Source organism: Coenobita brevimanus, chromosome 6 (genome assembly GCF_032717465.1).
Source record: "Coenobita brevimanus isolate Jiangsu-jjx chromosome 6, ASM3271746v2, whole genome shotgun sequence".
NCBI lineage: Eukaryota > Metazoa > Arthropoda > Malacostraca > Decapoda > Coenobitidae > Coenobita > Coenobita brevimanus.
In genome coordinates this window covers 52,166,771-52,184,408 of record NC_136959.1, presented here as the reverse complement: position 1 = coordinate 52,184,408, position 17,638 = coordinate 52,166,771, and the positions used below count along the sequence as shown (strand labels likewise).

At 40.7% G+C, this 17,638-nt stretch overlaps 1 protein-coding gene across 1 annotated transcript in view; it reads left to right on the top strand.

Annotated features, from left to right (window-relative positions):
• The window catches only part of LOC145399732 (putative serine carboxypeptidase CPVL), a 53,565-nt gene extending 41,179 nt beyond the window's left edge, over positions 1–12,386 (top strand). The window contains exons 9-10 of the mRNA XM_080272283.1: positions 7,490–7,630; positions 10,064–12,386. Of these exons, the coding sequence (XP_080128409.1) occupies positions 7,490–7,630; positions 10,064–10,363 (441 nt within the window). The 3' untranslated portion in view covers positions 10,364–12,386. The remainder of the gene's footprint in view (positions 1–7,489; positions 7,631–10,063) is intronic.
• The last annotated feature ends 5,252 nt before the right edge of the window (positions 12,387–17,638 follow it).

The window sequence follows — 17,638 nt, the reverse complement described above, 5'->3', positions numbered from 1 at the left end:
GCCACAGCCCAGCACATCAGCTACAGTGGAGTCACCGCTCGATGTGAGTTTGCGGCTTTCCTCAGAGTCTTCTGTAGTCGGTACGCCATCACCACGACCCACCGATGCACCCCTTGGTCGCCTGCCTGTGATACTCTCGGACTCTGACAGTGAATAAACAGCAAGAACTTCTCCACTAGACCACACGGGAATTTTGAGTGTTGTGCAGTGAAAAAAACGGTGTGTTGTGTTAAGGATTTAAAGTTGAGAGAAAAGACTCAATGGAAAAGAAATTTAACGTAACTAACCTTCTTTGTTTTGGCTTTAGAAATTTTGAAAAGATTGGGAAAAGTTAATGTGCAACACTAAATTTAAATGGAACATTATTTGGACTAAAGTGAACACTGTGAAGAGAACAGACTTCTGTGTGTTATTGACTAAGTTCAGTGCAAGACTTCAGGAAGAGTGTACTGCAAGTGCTTCAGGAAATCGTTCTTACTGTCAGAGTCCGAGAGGAGGCGGTTATTCATCGAGGTGGCCAGGGACTTGCTGTAAGTAGCCAGAATGTTTCATATTGTACTGTTTTCCATACTATACTTACCAGAATGTTTCATACTGTACTTTTTTCCATACTATACTTACCTCATGCATGTGCAGTAGGAATGTGTTTTTCAGAGTTAGGCTAAGTTAGGGTCCATAAGTACCAGAATGTTTATTAATGTATGAACATACTTCTAAACCCTCATTTTATGTTTCTTTTGCATTTATTTCAGTCATTTATGTGCCTTATTGGTGTGATTTGGGTGTTAAATAGGTGCTATGCATGTCCAGAGGGAGTTGTACAGGTGTTTCTCTGAGTTAGGGTCCATAAGTACAAGTCCATAACATTGTGTTAAAAATGGTATGCACTTCTTATACTTTAATGTTTCGTGGTTATTTTTCCTCTGAACTGTACAAATATTTATATAAATATAAACTTGAATTTTGATTGAGAAGCTGAATGTTTGGCTAAGAATTTTATTTTTTATGAACAGGGGAAACCTGTAATCTGGTGTGTTTTTTTTTTTTTTTCCCCTCTGTTCACCTGGAAAAAAAAAAATGTAGAGAGAACAGAGGATGAATATTACGTTATGGGATGTTAATATATGATAGTGGAGGGAGGTTCTGCATACTGATCTCAGGGCTCAGGGACTTGAACAGAGACTGCCATGTGAGAGGCTGCCATTAAGCATGAAATGAACAAGGTGTACACATCATGTAGGGGAGATTCTGGGAATTGGTATACTTCACAGCCTTGATGAATATTTATGAGTTTGTTGGTGACAGTAATATGATGGAATGGAGTTGCCAGTTATTAGTTGGAAAGGCCAAGTACTTGTGATGCATGAATGTTATGACGGTGTAACAAGACCTCTGCTTCAAACTGATGAGACCCTAGGTTTATATGTGGCTTACTGTACATTAAGAAGTGAAGGAACGTTGTGGGGTAGATGTGGATGTGGTTGAGAAGATTAGGAGAAATACACTGAGGTGGTTTGGACTTGTGGAGAGAATGGAGAATGAAAGACTGACTAAGAGGGTGTATGTAGGTGAGGTGGAGGGAGGGAGAGGGAGGGGTAGACCGAGGATGAGGTGGAGGGATGGAGTTGAGAGGTATATGAGGGAGGGGGGGGGTGAGTTGGGGGAAGGGTAGTCAAATGGTGGGTGACAGAGTGACTTGGAGGCGTTTTGTCTGCGACCACCCTTTGCGGGATTAGGGCGTCGGGCTATAGATAGATAGATAGATAGAACTGTTAAAATTAATCAAGAAATTATTTGTGTTGCACTGCTTTGCATAATTTAAGTACCACATGTTTATTGATACACAATCCCAGTGTTTAGGACCAGATCCTCTTATATCATGCTGTCCAGAACCTTAACATTTTTTTTTTTTTTTTTTTTTTTTTTTTTAAATATCCCTACGTGTCAAGTGGGGTTGGTGGAGGATTAGTGCCCCTCCCTGTAAAACAATTAACTCTAAGCCCTTGGCCACCCCGTTCGGGATACATGGCGTCTGGCAATGATGATGATGATGATGATCATGCAGCAGTGATTCTCTTATTCACTATCATAGAGTCAGTTACTTCTTTTGTGATTCTTCCTTTCAGCCACACCACAATTGCTTGTGGATTTGCCACTGCTTCGTGCAGTGGCAGTATTGTAATCAATGAGGTCTTGCCGAAGTGATGCATTTGCTGCTGCCATAAAGCTCAAATTGGGAGAAGTTGAAAAATACCACCTCAACACTTTTGCAGCACCTCAGTTTGGGTTCCCATTTCTAGAGGAGTAGTCAAATCGTACCCCACCTGCTCATGGTGACCTCACAGACACCCTGTTTTTTAATTTGTTCTTTTTTTTTTCTTTTTTTTTCCCCTCCCTAAATCAGGGTGATACAAACAGGGATGGCGCTACCCGGATTATCCCGGGTAGTATTGTATACCGGTATATATATACTTTTTGCTGTTGTTGTCGTTGCTTGTTTTTGTTTTGTTTTTTTCTTTATCACCAACCATGAGCAAACAATACCAGTGCCTTTGTTGCAATAGGTCTGTAGCAAAAAATGCACAAGCACTGAAGTGCACCTACTGCAGTGAGTGGGTTTATTTGGTTTGCGAAAATATGGATGCTAATGATTATCCACTTATGAAGAAGAGCCACCAGCTGGGCTTTCACTGGCTGTGTAACAATATAGCATGTGGAGGAAACAGAGCCAGTAAGAAGGAGTTGGAGGAACGGGGTTGTTGGGCCAATCTTTCAGGCTATCAGAGATGTGTCAAACAGACTTGAGGCATTAGAGACCAAGGTCTCATCACTCATGACTGTCACCCAAGACCAGGCCAAGTCATTTGGCAGATGCTGTTTAGGGGTCTCTCGTGGGGGAGGGGAAGGATCTGCCTGGGGGTGTGTTTGAGATCAGTGCTCATGGCCAGAAAAAAGCCATTCATAGTCATCACGTATTGATTGTAAAACCAAAGAAAGGTGCTGAAGCTCCAACAAGTCAAATGGGACCAGAAGACATCAGAGTTGTACTTGACTAAGTACCAGTTGATAGCTGCCTTAAGACCAAGGCTGGTGGGCTAGTACTGAAGTTTCCATCAGCCAAGGCCAAAGGTGAAGCGGCTAGGATACTGAATAATCATTTTGGCTCTGATGGCACTTTTTGTATATTAGAGCCAAAGAAAATGCTGCCAAAAATGACTGTATCAGGCCTTTCCTCTTCCTTGGGCAAGTCTGACATCATCCCTAGTATTCTGAATAAAAACAATAAAATTAAGATCCTCATTGATCTAGGTTGCACTCTCAACCTTCTCTGCACAAGATTAAGGAATGACACTAAAACTGCTGTCTTGAAGATGTCGCCAGAATTGCGATCCTCCATCATAGAACAGGGTAATTGTATCAATGTGGATCTTACAAGATGCTGTGCTTTTGACTGATTCTGAGTTACACAGTGTCATCACTGTCGGGGTTTTGGTCATACATCTGAGAGGTGTTCTAGAAAAAATGATGAACCTACAGTAAATGTGTTTTTTGTGCTGGGGCCCACGAGTCTAACGATTATAGTAACAGAAATTCTCCCAAATTCATCAACTGCTCCTCTTCAAGGCATAAAGATGCTGATACTAATTTATAGTCGGCTGCCCATTTTGCATCTAATAGAGACTGTCCAGTTATGATTTCTCATAGGAATAGATTGACTGAAAACACTAATTTTGACCAAGTCCCTCTTGAATCAGTTAAGGATGAGTCTTTTAAATATTTGTACCACCTGTAATAAGACAGACCATAGTAATGAAGCTCTAAATCAGCATGAGCCAGACGTTTTGTGCTTGACTGAAACTGGTTGTATAAGTCTGATATTAATATTATTCGTAGTGCATTGCCTAATACACATTCTATTATAAGTACTTCCGGTCTGCTGCCAACTACCTGGGAGGAGGTGTAGCACTCATCTACTCGACAGCACTTGCAAACATTTCTCTCATAGACTCAGACCTGACCCAATCTTCATTTGAATTTATGGAAGTATTAATAAATTTCCATCCGAATACCATTAGAACTGCAATTGTCTATCGACCAGGTCATCCGGGCACAGACCGAGGTTTTGTGGAGGAGTTTGGGCAGTTTCTTGAAGTGTTTTCTCTTAAATCTGGAGGACTTCTTCTTTGCGGTGATTTCAACAATTGGGTTGACAGTCCGCCGTCAGAACCATTTTCTTCAGAATTCTTTGCGTTGATCACCCAGGATAATTTTTTCAATCATGTGAGTGATCCTACTCATGTCTTGGGGACATGTCCTTGACTTGATCTTGTCCCCTGTTGGTTGCAGGTGTGTATTGGACCCTCTCATCTGTGATCATGCTCTGCTCACCCTTACTTTTGATATCCCAAAATCCCCTTTCTATAAAAAGGTCATCAGGTTCAGAAATTACAGGAACGTTGACCGCCATCTGATGTGTCGTGAAACTGATCAGTGTTTAAATTGCACTGATTCTTTAGATCCTTCTTCTGATGATTTGGTTGATTTATATAACCATGAGCTTGGGTCAATTTTTGATCATTATTGTCCTGAGGTGGTAAAAACAATCACTGTATGTGATATTCTCCATGGTATGGTCCATCCATTAATTCTTTGCGTATACAACGTAGAAAGGCAGAATGTGCATGGTGCTTGAAATGGACCAAATTAATTCGTTTGCATTATGTTTGTGCGAGAAGAGTGGTTGTTCACACTGTAAAAGCCCCGAAGGCAAAGTATGGTCAAATGAAGTTGATTCATGTGGTGGTGGTAAAAAAAACTGTCTGCAGTTGTGAGCAATTTGGTTGGCAAGAGGAATGTAATTGTTAAACCAACTTCTGTATCTGATGCCCAATTGGCTTCTGATTTTGCTTCATTTTTTACAACAAAGATATCTCGCATAAGAAATTATTTAGACAACAGTTCCTCTAGTGAAGTGCACGCAGTTGACTTCCAACCATGGTGCACAGGGGATCATTTGCTTTCAACATTTCATTCACTGGATGTAAATAAAATCAAATGTTACATCAGAGAACTTAACAAAACATTTTGCCCACTTGATCCGTGTAACTTGTCACAACTCCCTGGTGTGTATGAGCACGCAGCAGACTTTACCTGCAACACAAAAAATTGATGCTTCTTTGAAAGTAATTCTGTGCAGTCTGAGAAATGTGCCTTGCATAGGCCTCTAATCAAGAAACCTGGCCTTGAGGTCGAGAGCATGACAAATTATCCCCCTGTCTCTAACCTGTCTTTCTTATCCAAGATTACTGTGTGTGCCATACCTGATCAACTCTTACCACTACTGGAACATAACAAAGTTGTTCCTGTTGTTCAATTAGCATACAGAAAATACCATTCAACTGAACTGCATTAACAAGAATTCACAGTGACTTGGTGGCAAACACCTGTGGTGGATGTCCTCTTTCCTAGTTCTGTTGGATCTGTCTGCAGCATTTGATACAGTACATCATAAACTATTGTTGGATAATCAGTATTTTTATGGCAATCGTGATAGTGCTCTTTTGCTCCTTAAGTCATATTTGTCAGACAGATCTCAGAGAGTGGTTGTTGATGATGCTAGCTCTGATTCTGTTCCCCTTCTATTCAGAATCCCTCAGGGATGAGTTTTGGGTCCTGTTCTATTTACTATCTACACGAGTAGTTTATCATCTTTACTCAATGCTTACGACGTGTCCTATCATTTTTATGCTGACAACACCCAGCTTTACGTTAAGATGTCAGATATCAATTATATTAAGACTAAGCTTGAATCTCTGTTGTCTGATATTAAGATTAGAATGGCTAGGAGGAAACTTAAGCTGAATGATGGTAAAACTGAGATCATCGTCACCAGAGGGAACACAAGGGATGATGACACTGATAATGCCCTGGCTTTAATCACTGGTGTGACACAGCTTCATCCAGTCAGTTCTGTTTGAAATCTGGGTGTTTATTTTAATTCAGATTTAAATTACAAGGAACATTAATCAAGTTGTCAGAAGGTGTAACTTGCATGTCAGAAATCTGTACTCTGTGAGGAAATTCCTGAACAGACGTTGCCTCTTAAACATTGGTCCATGCAGTGGTCATGTCTCATGTTGATTATTGTAATTCACTGTGGATTGGTCTTCCAAATAATATACTAACAAAAGTTCAGTCTGTGTTGAACAGGGCAGCACTGCTTGTCTTTGGTCTCCCCCCAAAAACCTCGACTACACCGTTCCTAACTGAGCTGCATTGGTTACCAGTAAAAGCTAGAACTGAATTTAAACTATGTCTTATTACATTCAAGGTTCTAAAGTTTGGTGAACCGAAGTATCTTGCTGAAATGTTAAAACTCCCATCGGCAAGCCCAGGTGTCATGATACATAGAGAAGGTGATTCCATGCATCTTGACAAGCCTGGAGCGGCCATTCATCCGTCATCTTTTGCTGATCGTTCTTTTGTGTATAGTGCTCATAGATTATATAACAGATTGCCATTGTCCATGAGACAACTCTCTTCTACTGAATCCTTTAAGAGACAGCTTAAAGCCATTCTTTTTTGAAAATGCAATGACCTGGATAGAGGTACTCTGACAGATGATTATGAGGTTTAATTATTGCCACTTTCATATTTTTTTTTTACTGATGAAGTTTGCATTGTATATGAGAGATGTCACAATTCTTATAATTGTAAAAATAATGTATATGTGTGTTGAGCGCTAGATAAATCCCTATGGAAGAACTGGCGCTTTTGAGAAACAAAAGACCAGATTAATTTTATTATTATTATTGTGATCCCTACCCTGACGTATGGAAGCGAGGCGTGGACCTTGCAAGAGGGGAACAAGTCAAGAGTGAGAGCAGTGGAAATGAGTTACTTGAGAGGAGCATGTGGAGTGACGTGGAGGGACAGGTTGACGAATGAAGAAGTGAAGGAACGTTGTGGGGTAGATGTGGATGTGGTTGAAAAGATTAGGAGAAATACACTGAGGTGGTTTGGACATGTGGAGAGAATGGAGAATGAAAGACTGACTAAGAGGGTGTATGTAGGTGAGGTGGAGGGAGGGAGAGGGAGGGGTAGACCGAGGATGAGGTGGAGGGATGGAGTTGAGAGGTATATGAGGGAGGGGGGGGTGAGTTGGGGGGAGGGTAGTCAATTGGTGGGTGACAGAGTGACTTGGAGGCGTTTTGTCTGCGGCCACCCTTTGTGGGATTAGGGCGTCGGGCTATAGATAGATAGATTATTATTATTATTAATTATTAAAAATCATGGTGTGGGTGTAATTAGTTTTAAGTAGCTTAAATGTTTTTGTCGCAGCCTCCTCAAATGTCAGCTTACGGAATCAAGCAGTGGCAGCAAATAGATGTGTAAACAGTAGAAAATGTATTAAGCTAGGTTAAGACTTTTAAGACATGCTGCTTTACATTTGTTCTATAATTTCATGCATACTGGTACCTTTAAACAGGACTACTACACCAAGTACATCAATCAGGCATCAGTCCGACGAGCTATCCACGTCGGCAACTTGACTTTCCATGATGGTTCAGAGGTTGAAAACTACTTGGAGGAAGATATTATGAAGAGTGTCAAGCCCTGGATACAAGAGGTGAGCATAAATGCTGCATGTCAAGTGATGAGTTACAGTGAGGGTTGTGAGGTCAAGGACCTAAAATGATCTTCAAGCTTGCAACAGTATGGGGAAAGTGAAAGTTCAGTATTCTGATGTATGGCCAAAAGAGAAGTACAGAAAGCCACACAAGTGACACAGGACAAGCTTATGAACAACTTTAACCCATTCAATCTGGATTTTTTCCACTCCTGCTACCTTTAAACAATTTTATTCAGTGTAGCAGAGATGTCTTACAGAGAAGGTGCTAACAAAGACCTTTACTTTAACCCTTCCAGTTCAAATCTGTTCCAGGGTAAATAAAACTGTTTAGAGTGGGAGAAAAAAAAAAAAAGACCAAAATAAACATAATTAGACTGAAGGAAGGTAAAAGTGAAATGTTCAAGATAGCTAAGTTAAATGTTAGGTAGAATTAGTGGACATCATATGACAAATGACAATGTAGTTGTTGAATGCTCAGAAATCAGGAGTCCTTGCTAAGAATGCTGTAATAAACTGCTGAATGAAGAGCAGACTGAGACAAGAGTAGTTTGGACCCAGCTATGCCAACTGATGGTACACTGCTTTTGCTTACATGTGACAGTGTGAAATATCTAATCTGATCAAAAAATGACAACGTGTTTCCCCATAAGGAATACCTGCACTGGGGCTGGCCACGAAACAGCTGTTTTTTATGGACTGAGGTGATAAAGACTAGCTAATTACTTCTCAGCAGTTGTTGGATGATGTTGGAGAAAAAAAAATCTGAGACATCTAACAAGACCTGTAACACTGTGAGAGTCTCAGCTTGGACTTTGACTCATGTACAGTCACTCAGAAGAAGCATCACAGAGTGACTGTACTTGTGGCTGAATGCTTCCTGCCGAAAAGTGATGATTGTGTGGCTAGTTATCAAGCATGCAGCCACACTTCACTCTCATTGTAGTACAGTACCTCCCAATGTTGATGGTAGCCACCCATCTACCACCTAAGTATGCAATAGATAAAATGAAGAAAGGCAAGGCAGTTGATAGTTCTAGGTAGCTGCTAAACTGTTGCAAATTTCAGGTAGTATTGGTGTTGGGGTGGTAACTGACTTAAGCAATGCAGCTGGAGGAAGATTTTGGGTTGGATGACTGGCTGAGGTAGTGACTGTGATTGTTTATAAGGGGGTGGGAGATTCATCTGTGTTTGGCATCTGTAAGGGTCTAAAATAGTTAGACTTGATGATGGTTGTTGAGAGGGCGTGTATGAGTTTGTGTAGGGAGAGAGTGGAAGCTGATGAGGTATAGTATGATCTTATGTTGGGTGTGGCTGCAACAGATGCTATCACTGTAGTTACTGGTAGGCAGTTATGAAAGAATGTCCAAAGTGAAAGGAGAAAACTTTACCTAGTACTGTACATTTGGATATGAAGAAGGTATATGACATGTGCCCAGAAAGACCATTCAGTGACCGGCATTAAAGCTGCGACTGGAACAGTAGCTGGTACCTGCATAATAAAAATATATGGTTTCGGAAGTATTGGTGAGAGCAAATGGAGTTGGGATCACGAAGTTTTGCAATAAAGGTGTGTGCACTGTAGTGGTCTGTCTTGAATTCCTTCTTTTCTGTCATGGTGCTTTAAGTACCTTTGTGGAACTTCAGGTCTGAATTAGCAAGTTATATGTAAATTATTTGGTGTTGTACTGACTCCTTAGCTATGAGGGTGCTACAGGGAAATTCACGAATGGAGGAAGGGTATGCAGTCAAATGGTTTAAGAATGAATGTGAGAAAAACTAAAGTTATGACTGAGTTACTAAGGAGGACAGAGGTTTATTAGTGGACAGTGGACAGCAGCTTTGTGCCACATGTGGAAAGGGGGCCGGCAGTAACTCCATCTTTTGTGGTTTTTGTGAAGGATAAGTCCCTATGAGATTCAGCAGTGTGAATGTGTTATTTGGCATGTTTAATTCCAAGTGTGCCAAAATTTTGCAAGGATTCAGCCAAAGCTGGAGGAGATACTGTACATGTAGGCAGTGTAGCTATTGTGTATGCTGAATTTTTTGAACTGCTGGCTTTAATTAGCTATACAGTGGTGCTGCTATTAGATCAGTTGCAATTATCAGAAGTAGTTGTAAGAAGTTTAGACAGCTCTTGCCCTTGAAGGGACTCCCTCTACAGATGAACAGAAAATTATTATTGTGTGTGACTGTAATGTGATGCTGCATGGCAGTGAAACATGGTCAGCATAGCTGAATTATGCAAAATAAGAATGATCAGGTGTGTATGTAGTGCCACCATGTGGGACAAGAAATGTATGATTTATGAGTACACTGGGATAGCCTGACAGTTTCTGGATTCCAGAAACACCCCATATGTATAAATATTTGGTATATGCTAGCACTGAAGGTTATTAAAAATACTTTAATGGCTTGTAACCTTCTCTCCAGCTGATGGACCACTATCGTGTAATGATCTACAATGGACAACTGGACATCATTATTGCCTACACTCTGACCGAAAACTTCATAGCCAACATGCAGTGGAAATACTCTGACCAGTTCAGTCAGTCTCCTCGCTACATATGGCGAGTGAATGGAGAGGTGGCAGGCTATGTGAGGGAGGTCCCTGGCTTTGTCCAAGTCATGATTCGCAATGCTGGGCATATGGTACCTCTTGACCAGCCAAAGTGGGCTTTTGATATGATCAACAGGTTCACTGCAGAGAAGTCTTTTGCTTCTCACCTTTGAATTAAATAGTTTTTGAAACTAAACAGTGTTGATTTCTGTTGAATTTAGTGTATCATTAGGAGATTGGAATCATGGTTATATTTCTTAATTTGCTTTGTCATAAACAGTTTAGTGTTTGTTAATGTATTACATGAAGTTAGTTGCCACCACCAAACTTTTGCAAATTTTTTCTATTCTGATTTATAGTACCTAACTGTTTCATCAACAGTGGTGAGCTAACTATGTGACACTATCTGTTGGTCTGCCTGATGTTTTACTCTGATTTATAGCACCTAAGAGTATCATTAGAGTGCTGTGTTAACTATGTGATATTATCTATTGATCTGCCAGATGTATACGGAAATTCATATTTGCTTAAAAAAAATAATATACCTGTATATATGATGGTGTAGAGTACTTGCAAACTGCACATTCAGTGTTTGCTGCATTGTATAAAATAAGAGTATTGTAAGCCATGAAACGATAACAATATACAGTGCTGTAATGTGCTGTAATTCAGTAAGAAAAAAAAAGTGATTAAGCATTCCCATCTGTAATCTTCAGTATTAAGTGTAAAGGCATTTAATATCTGTTGGTAGTTTTGAGTTGTGATTTGTCAATTGAACAACTATCCACAGATCTTAGTATAAACTGTTTATGTACTGCACAAAGTATAATTTTTTTGGCAATCTCTGTTTGCCAAGATGTATTACGTAACTTGGAGTGAGATTTGTGTTCTAGCCTTGCGTTATGGCACTGGAAGATTAAGAGAACTGAACTATACTGTACATATTGCATCCTATAGGACACTAAAAAACAGCAGGGTTAAAAGTGATTTATACCAATAGCACATTTTAGAAAACTTTGGTTTGATGGAGAAGATAAGAAATAGAATATTGAAAAGGGAAGCACCACCCATGACACAGGTGGAGGACATGAATTTTGAACTTATTTACTTCTCTGATTCACCTCCAGAGAACAGAGAAACCCTTTACTATATATCTCTAACCCCTCTGTCCTTGTGTGGATGTGGATTATAGGGTTAGAATGACAGTCATAATGATAAAGGTTGTGATTGATTGATTTGTCTTAAATATAGAGGATATGATACTGTACATTCTTGATACTCTCTGCAGATCTGCACAGTACTCTGTTATCTTGCATTACTTCCATTCTTGAAAGTAGCTAGGCATATGAGTCCTCACAGATGTGAGATATTTTAGCTAATCAGATCTTTAAAAATTCTGTAGTTTTATGAAGAGGTTGTAAGAGCCAAAAATACAATTTAATACTGTTTGGAACTGCTTAGTACCGGTATGCAGGAAATTTAAAATGTTTGCATGAATGGTGCTTGTTAAATACAGTCATCTCGCTTAAAGTGCATGAAAATGGACAACACAGCCCATCGCGCATTATAAATTCGCACTTTGCGAAGCATAGGATCCCATGTTAAAATGGCTTTATGGGTGACACGTCCTGAATTTTCATATATTGATTCACCAGTACCTATCCCTAACTAAAATGCAAAAGGAAACTTACAATAGAAACATGCAAGAGCGATACTGTATATTTATTATAAAAGTTCAAGACCTTACCAGCACTGTACAGAGGGTAAACAATGGCCTTGGGGAGGTGAGGGGAAGCTGCCCAGATGCTGCCGATGTCACAGTGCGTTGTGACGTCGGCCCCTTCCTTGCCATGATATCACGGCACGGACACCTTCCTCGCCACCACTCACTCACACACCAGCCGCATCCCACCACAAGTACTCACCAGCCCCACCCTTACCCATCGCGCGCTACAAATTATGCTCGTGAGTTGCAAGAGAATACCGTATTTGCCTTGATTTTTCAAGCCATTCACACACTGCAAGTAGCAAACACACTTTCTAAATAATTAATTACTGTCAGACCCCCGTTGCACATTAGGCGAGATGCACTTTGCGATGGCGCACTTTAGGCGAGATGACTGTATTGTACTTGTAAACTTTTAATAATATTAATACCAATATCCAGTATCTATATTTGAAAGATAATACACAGATCAGAAGTATGATGTTTATGTTTATGATGAAACCTATAAGCGTCAGTGGATCCATTCATCCATCATCCAATCCTACGTTGTCCCATGAGGAGCGCAGAAGCCCGGGGCTTGGCAAGTTGATCCTGACATTTAAGATGAGAGTGACCAGCCTCACTTATCCCTGAGTGGCATTATGTGAGGAATAAACCCCAACCATCCCTTGGATATAAACCTTCACTGGCTCAATCCGATTGGAGCGCCGTAATTACCCACTAAACCACCAGGTACCAAAATTTGGTTATGTGGTTACCACCCAGCATAGTAAATGGTTTCCTGGTGTACAGGAAACCATTAGGCTTGTCACTCAGTGTAGTCACCTGCAGGCAGAAGGACGAGGAAAGAATGAAGGAAAGAAAGACAGAAGAGGGAGAGTAAAGTCACCCAAAGGCAACAGGACGAGGAATGAATGAAGGAAAGAAAAACAGAAGAGGATGAAAGGAAAGATGGATGGAGGAGAGGAAAGGGCAGACACCTCAGAGCAGCACTACATTGAGTGAATGGATGGTGGGCGACCCCACCTACCACAGAGCTTCAGTGGAAATTACCAAAATTCGTTACACTGATTACACAACAGCAGCAGCAACCACAACCTTAAATTATAAGAATATGAGGACAGACAGAGAACTTGCTACTGACTGCTTCCACCATTCCAAGAAAATCCCCTCCAGTTGTGCTGGATTTATCAAACCCACGGGTGCTTTACGAAGGCAGCATTTTGTACTTTTGGTTGGTCCATGGTTCCACATGACTGCCAGGTATTTGTGAAGTGATCATGATTCCACAGGACTGCATCATTTGCTTCACTGTCTTGGTCCTTTTATGCTTCTCCCTTTCCATGACTTAACTGTTTTATTCTCCTTACCCATCATTTGCTCACTTGATGTTGTGCTGCTTACGTCTTCCTTTATGTGTGTTGTTCTTTTTCTGTGTCTGTCCTCCTCTCTTTCTATTTTTCCCATCCTTCCAGTCAGTTTTTCTTGCTCCTCTTTTTCACTTTCAGGTGGCTCTACACTGAGTGATAAGCCAAATGATTTCCTGTAACTCAGGATATCATTTACATTAATGGGTGGTAACTACTGGATATAGCAAAAGAATGGGGTGATGTGGAGCCTACTATGGTGCCCCTGTTAATTGGGTTGAGAGAGACAATAGTGGCTCCCAACCAGGAACAAAACTTCCACACCGATTCCTGCACCTCACTATGGCAAATCACTGTCAGCCTCACGCAAATACTGGTTCACTGCACAGGATGGCCTGGCAAGAGTGTTGACTGCCTGTGTCTGATGGATCTGCTCAATCAGATAGACTGGAGCAGCACCACAACATATTATTCTTCGCAAGAGCTTCTGCCCTTCTGGTATATACCTGTCACCACTCAGATCTTGTTTTTGGACATATACATACATACATCATCTAATACAGTGTTGCCCCATGAGAAACGTAGAAACCCGGGGTTAGGCAAGTTGCTGCTGACATTTAAGTTGAGAGTGACCAACCTCACTCATCCCTGACTGGCATTACATGAGCAAAAAACCCCAGCCACCCCACGGATATAAACCTACACAGGCTCAATCTGGCTGGAATGCCTTAATTATGCACTCAACCACCAGGTGTCATAATCTGATTATATGGTTACCATCCAGCATAGTAAATGGTTTCCTGGTGTACAGGAAACCATTTGGCTTGTCACTCAGTGTAGAGTCACCAACAGACAGAAGGAAGAGGAAAGATAGACACAGGAGGAAATATGGAAAGAAGGAAGGAAGAGAGGAAAGAGTAGTCACCTGAAAGCAGCATTACATCAAGTGAGTGGATGGTGAGTGTCCCCACCTACCACTAACACTTCCTCATATTAAGGTCAAAGGTTGTAGTGCCTTCCATTTATTACCACACTTTTTTTTTTTCCCAAATGGGAACTTTTCGGTCAAACATTACTTGTTCTACATCAATATGATCCTTATGTATCTGAATATTCATTATAACTAACAGCTACTACTACCTTGCCACCACAACCACCACCATCCTACTTCTCACTAAAAAATGTGAGAGGGTAGGATCCGGAAATATGAAAGAAACCATAAAAGTAGAACTGTAAACAGAGAACTCAGCAATATGGGCCACCCAATCATTCACACTTCACCTTCAATCTTGGCTCTACCTCATGGACAAAAACCATCTACACATACTATTACTGCCTTTCAAATCTTCGTTGCACATCAATGAACCTGTTCATTATTCATGCCCTGTTGTGTATAAAATGACAATTTTTTTCTTCTGGAATATGTTTTGCTCTTAAACGAAACAAGGAGGCGAAGTAGGCCAAAGAGAAGGTGGAGAGATATGGTGGATGAATGTGTGAGAAGAGAGGTTTGGAAGTCAGTGAGGCTAGGGAACTGACAGGAGATCGTGCTGGCTGGATGAATTTTGTGAGGAGAAACGCATGATCAGGGATTTTTGGCATCAATTTTAATGTGGCAGCATCTGGATTGACTCTGTCAGATATGATTATGTGAAGCTACAGAACATGATGAATGTTTTTGGCATATCCAAAAGAGCCAGGATTCTGGGGGCTTGAATGATGAGTGAATGGAAGCGTGGCCCATTGGATTGGGCAATTTTGGGCTGTCTGGACATTGCTACTCCTCACCCTGCCCTTGGGTGGGATAGGAGGTCCGGATGATGATGATGATGATATGTTTTTCTTAGCAGATACTTATTGTGAGCAAACGTTAATTCACAGATATACTGTAATTGGAAGAGAATATGAAAACAAGCTAAAAGTAGTTGTAGATTATGTTGTGACAGATGAAGGGATTACAAGAAAAGTTACAGATGCAAAATAAGTTTCTGGATTATTAACAAATTCAGATCACTGCAGTATTGGCAAGTACAGTATTGGGATCAGAAATAAATGGAAGTTTGAAAAGAGGGAGGAAACAGTACTGGAAGAGAAAATAACATTTGACTGCCTGGAGAAAAAGGAAATTGTTGAAAGATATAGGTTGAAGATAAGACAAATACAAGAAACTTTTGAGTGTGGATGCATATGCTGAGATGGACTGAATGGAAATGTGGCAAGTTGTGGAGGTATGACAGAAGTAGTTGAAGTATTGCAGTATGTGGCAAGAAAATACTGAGAAGAAATAAAAAGGGAGGTGGTGCTTAGTTTACTAATATATAACTAAAAATCACCTCCCACATGGTGGTAGATGGTGATGACCATCATTCCACTCGCCTGGCGTAGTGCTGCATAATTCGTCCATCAATTTTTATCATTCATTTTGTTTGTCATCCTTTCTTCCTACTTCTCCCATCCTTCCAGTAACTTTTTCTTACTCATCTTTCCACACAAGGTGGTTCTACCCAGAGTGACTTGCCTAATGGTTTCCTGTAACCCAGGGAACCATTTACAATACTGGGTGGTAACCATCTTACCATAAGATGAGGTGATAAGGAGCCTACTATGGTGCCCCTGTTAATTGGGTGGGAAGATGAGGAGCCTACTATGGTGACCCTGTTAAATGGGTGGGGAGATGCAGCATTCATCTGGGATCCAAACCTCCACACCTCTCCCTGCAACTAACGTGGATAAGCACTGTTGACCACAAGGGAACATCAGTTCACTGCATGGTATGACCCAGCAGGGGCAGTTGTTTGCCTACAGCTGATGAGTCTGCTCACCCACACAGACTGAGGTTACTGAACAACAGCCTCTCTCATAATACCATGTACAGTTTATATAGTTGCGTGGCAATCACAGGGGTATTTGTCTCCTTAGTTTAATAGGAAAGATACAGTATATACTGTAGTAGGATACTTGCTGACTATGTTAGGGAGCTAACTGAAGCATTAACATAAATGGAGAGGTACAGTGTGGTTTTAGGAAGAATAGGGAATGTGTAGATCAGTTACAGTATTTATTCTGGGACATTTAGTGAAAAAGTATTTAGAGAAGGAAAATAAATGGTACGCTGTCTACATGGATCAAGAGAAAGCAAGTGGCAGTAGAAAACAAGGAATGTGGAAGGTGATGAAAATATACAGAGTGGATGGGATTTTGCTGAATGCTATCAAAAGTATGTATGAGGGCACATCGGCTGCAGTGCAAATGGAAAGTGAACTGACTAGAGTTCTTTGACTTTAATGTTGGACTGGAAGAGGTTATTCAAAATATATATATGAATGGTGTTATAAAAGAAATAAAAGGTAGGGCAGTGGATGCCAAGAATATCTGTAGAAAGAGAGGGTATGGTTTGGAAATTGCTTGTACTGTTGCTTGTTCATGACAACAAACTGTATTGCTAGGAGAAGATGAATGATAGTTGCAAGTCATGGCGGATGTGTCTGAAAGTGTGTCTACATGGCAAAATAATATCTAACAGTAAATGCAGCTTCAAGTTATGGTCTTTGAGAGATGCAAAGTCATGGAGTGCATATTGAGGCTAGATGGTCAGGAAATGGAGAACGTGTCTTCAAATATCTGGGGGGTATAATGAGGAAGAACAGAAATGTAAAGGATGAAGTGAAGGGCACAGATGGGAATAAAGGCTGTTGGTTCAGTTACAACAGTGATAAGAAATGAAGATGTGAGCACGGAAGTGAAAGTACGACAGTACTGAGATGCCCATTCTAATGTATGGAAATGAAGCTTGGTCCGTGCTGGAAGAACAAAATGCAAGGGTGAGAAGGAAATAAGTTGTTTGAGAGGAAGATGTAACACTAGTCAGAGAAACTGACAGACAAAGAAATAAACAAATGAGAAATTGAGAGACTGTTGTAACGCTGATGAAGAAGTGTTAGAAAGCATTAGGAGAGATACTTTGAGATGGTTTGGCCATATGTAGATGAAGGAGAGACTGACTAGGAGAGTGTATGTGTTGCTGAGGAGACTGAGGATGTGAAGGAGGGATGGGATGGATATGTATATGAGAGAAGGGGTGTGTGAGCTGGAGAAATTGCAGCCAGATGTTCAACAAAAGGGTGACATGGAAGCTATTTATTTGTGGCCACCCCTTATAGGATTGATATACACAGTAAACCCTCAATACAAAGAGCCTCTTTTAATGAATTTCGGTTTTAATGACCACCTTGAACTGGCTGAATGTTAGGTTCATTTAATTAATTTTTGACGTTCTGATAACACCGACCAGCTTGGTGTCCCTACACACACACACACACACTCCTCTGCATCTGCATCAATCAATGGGTGACCAG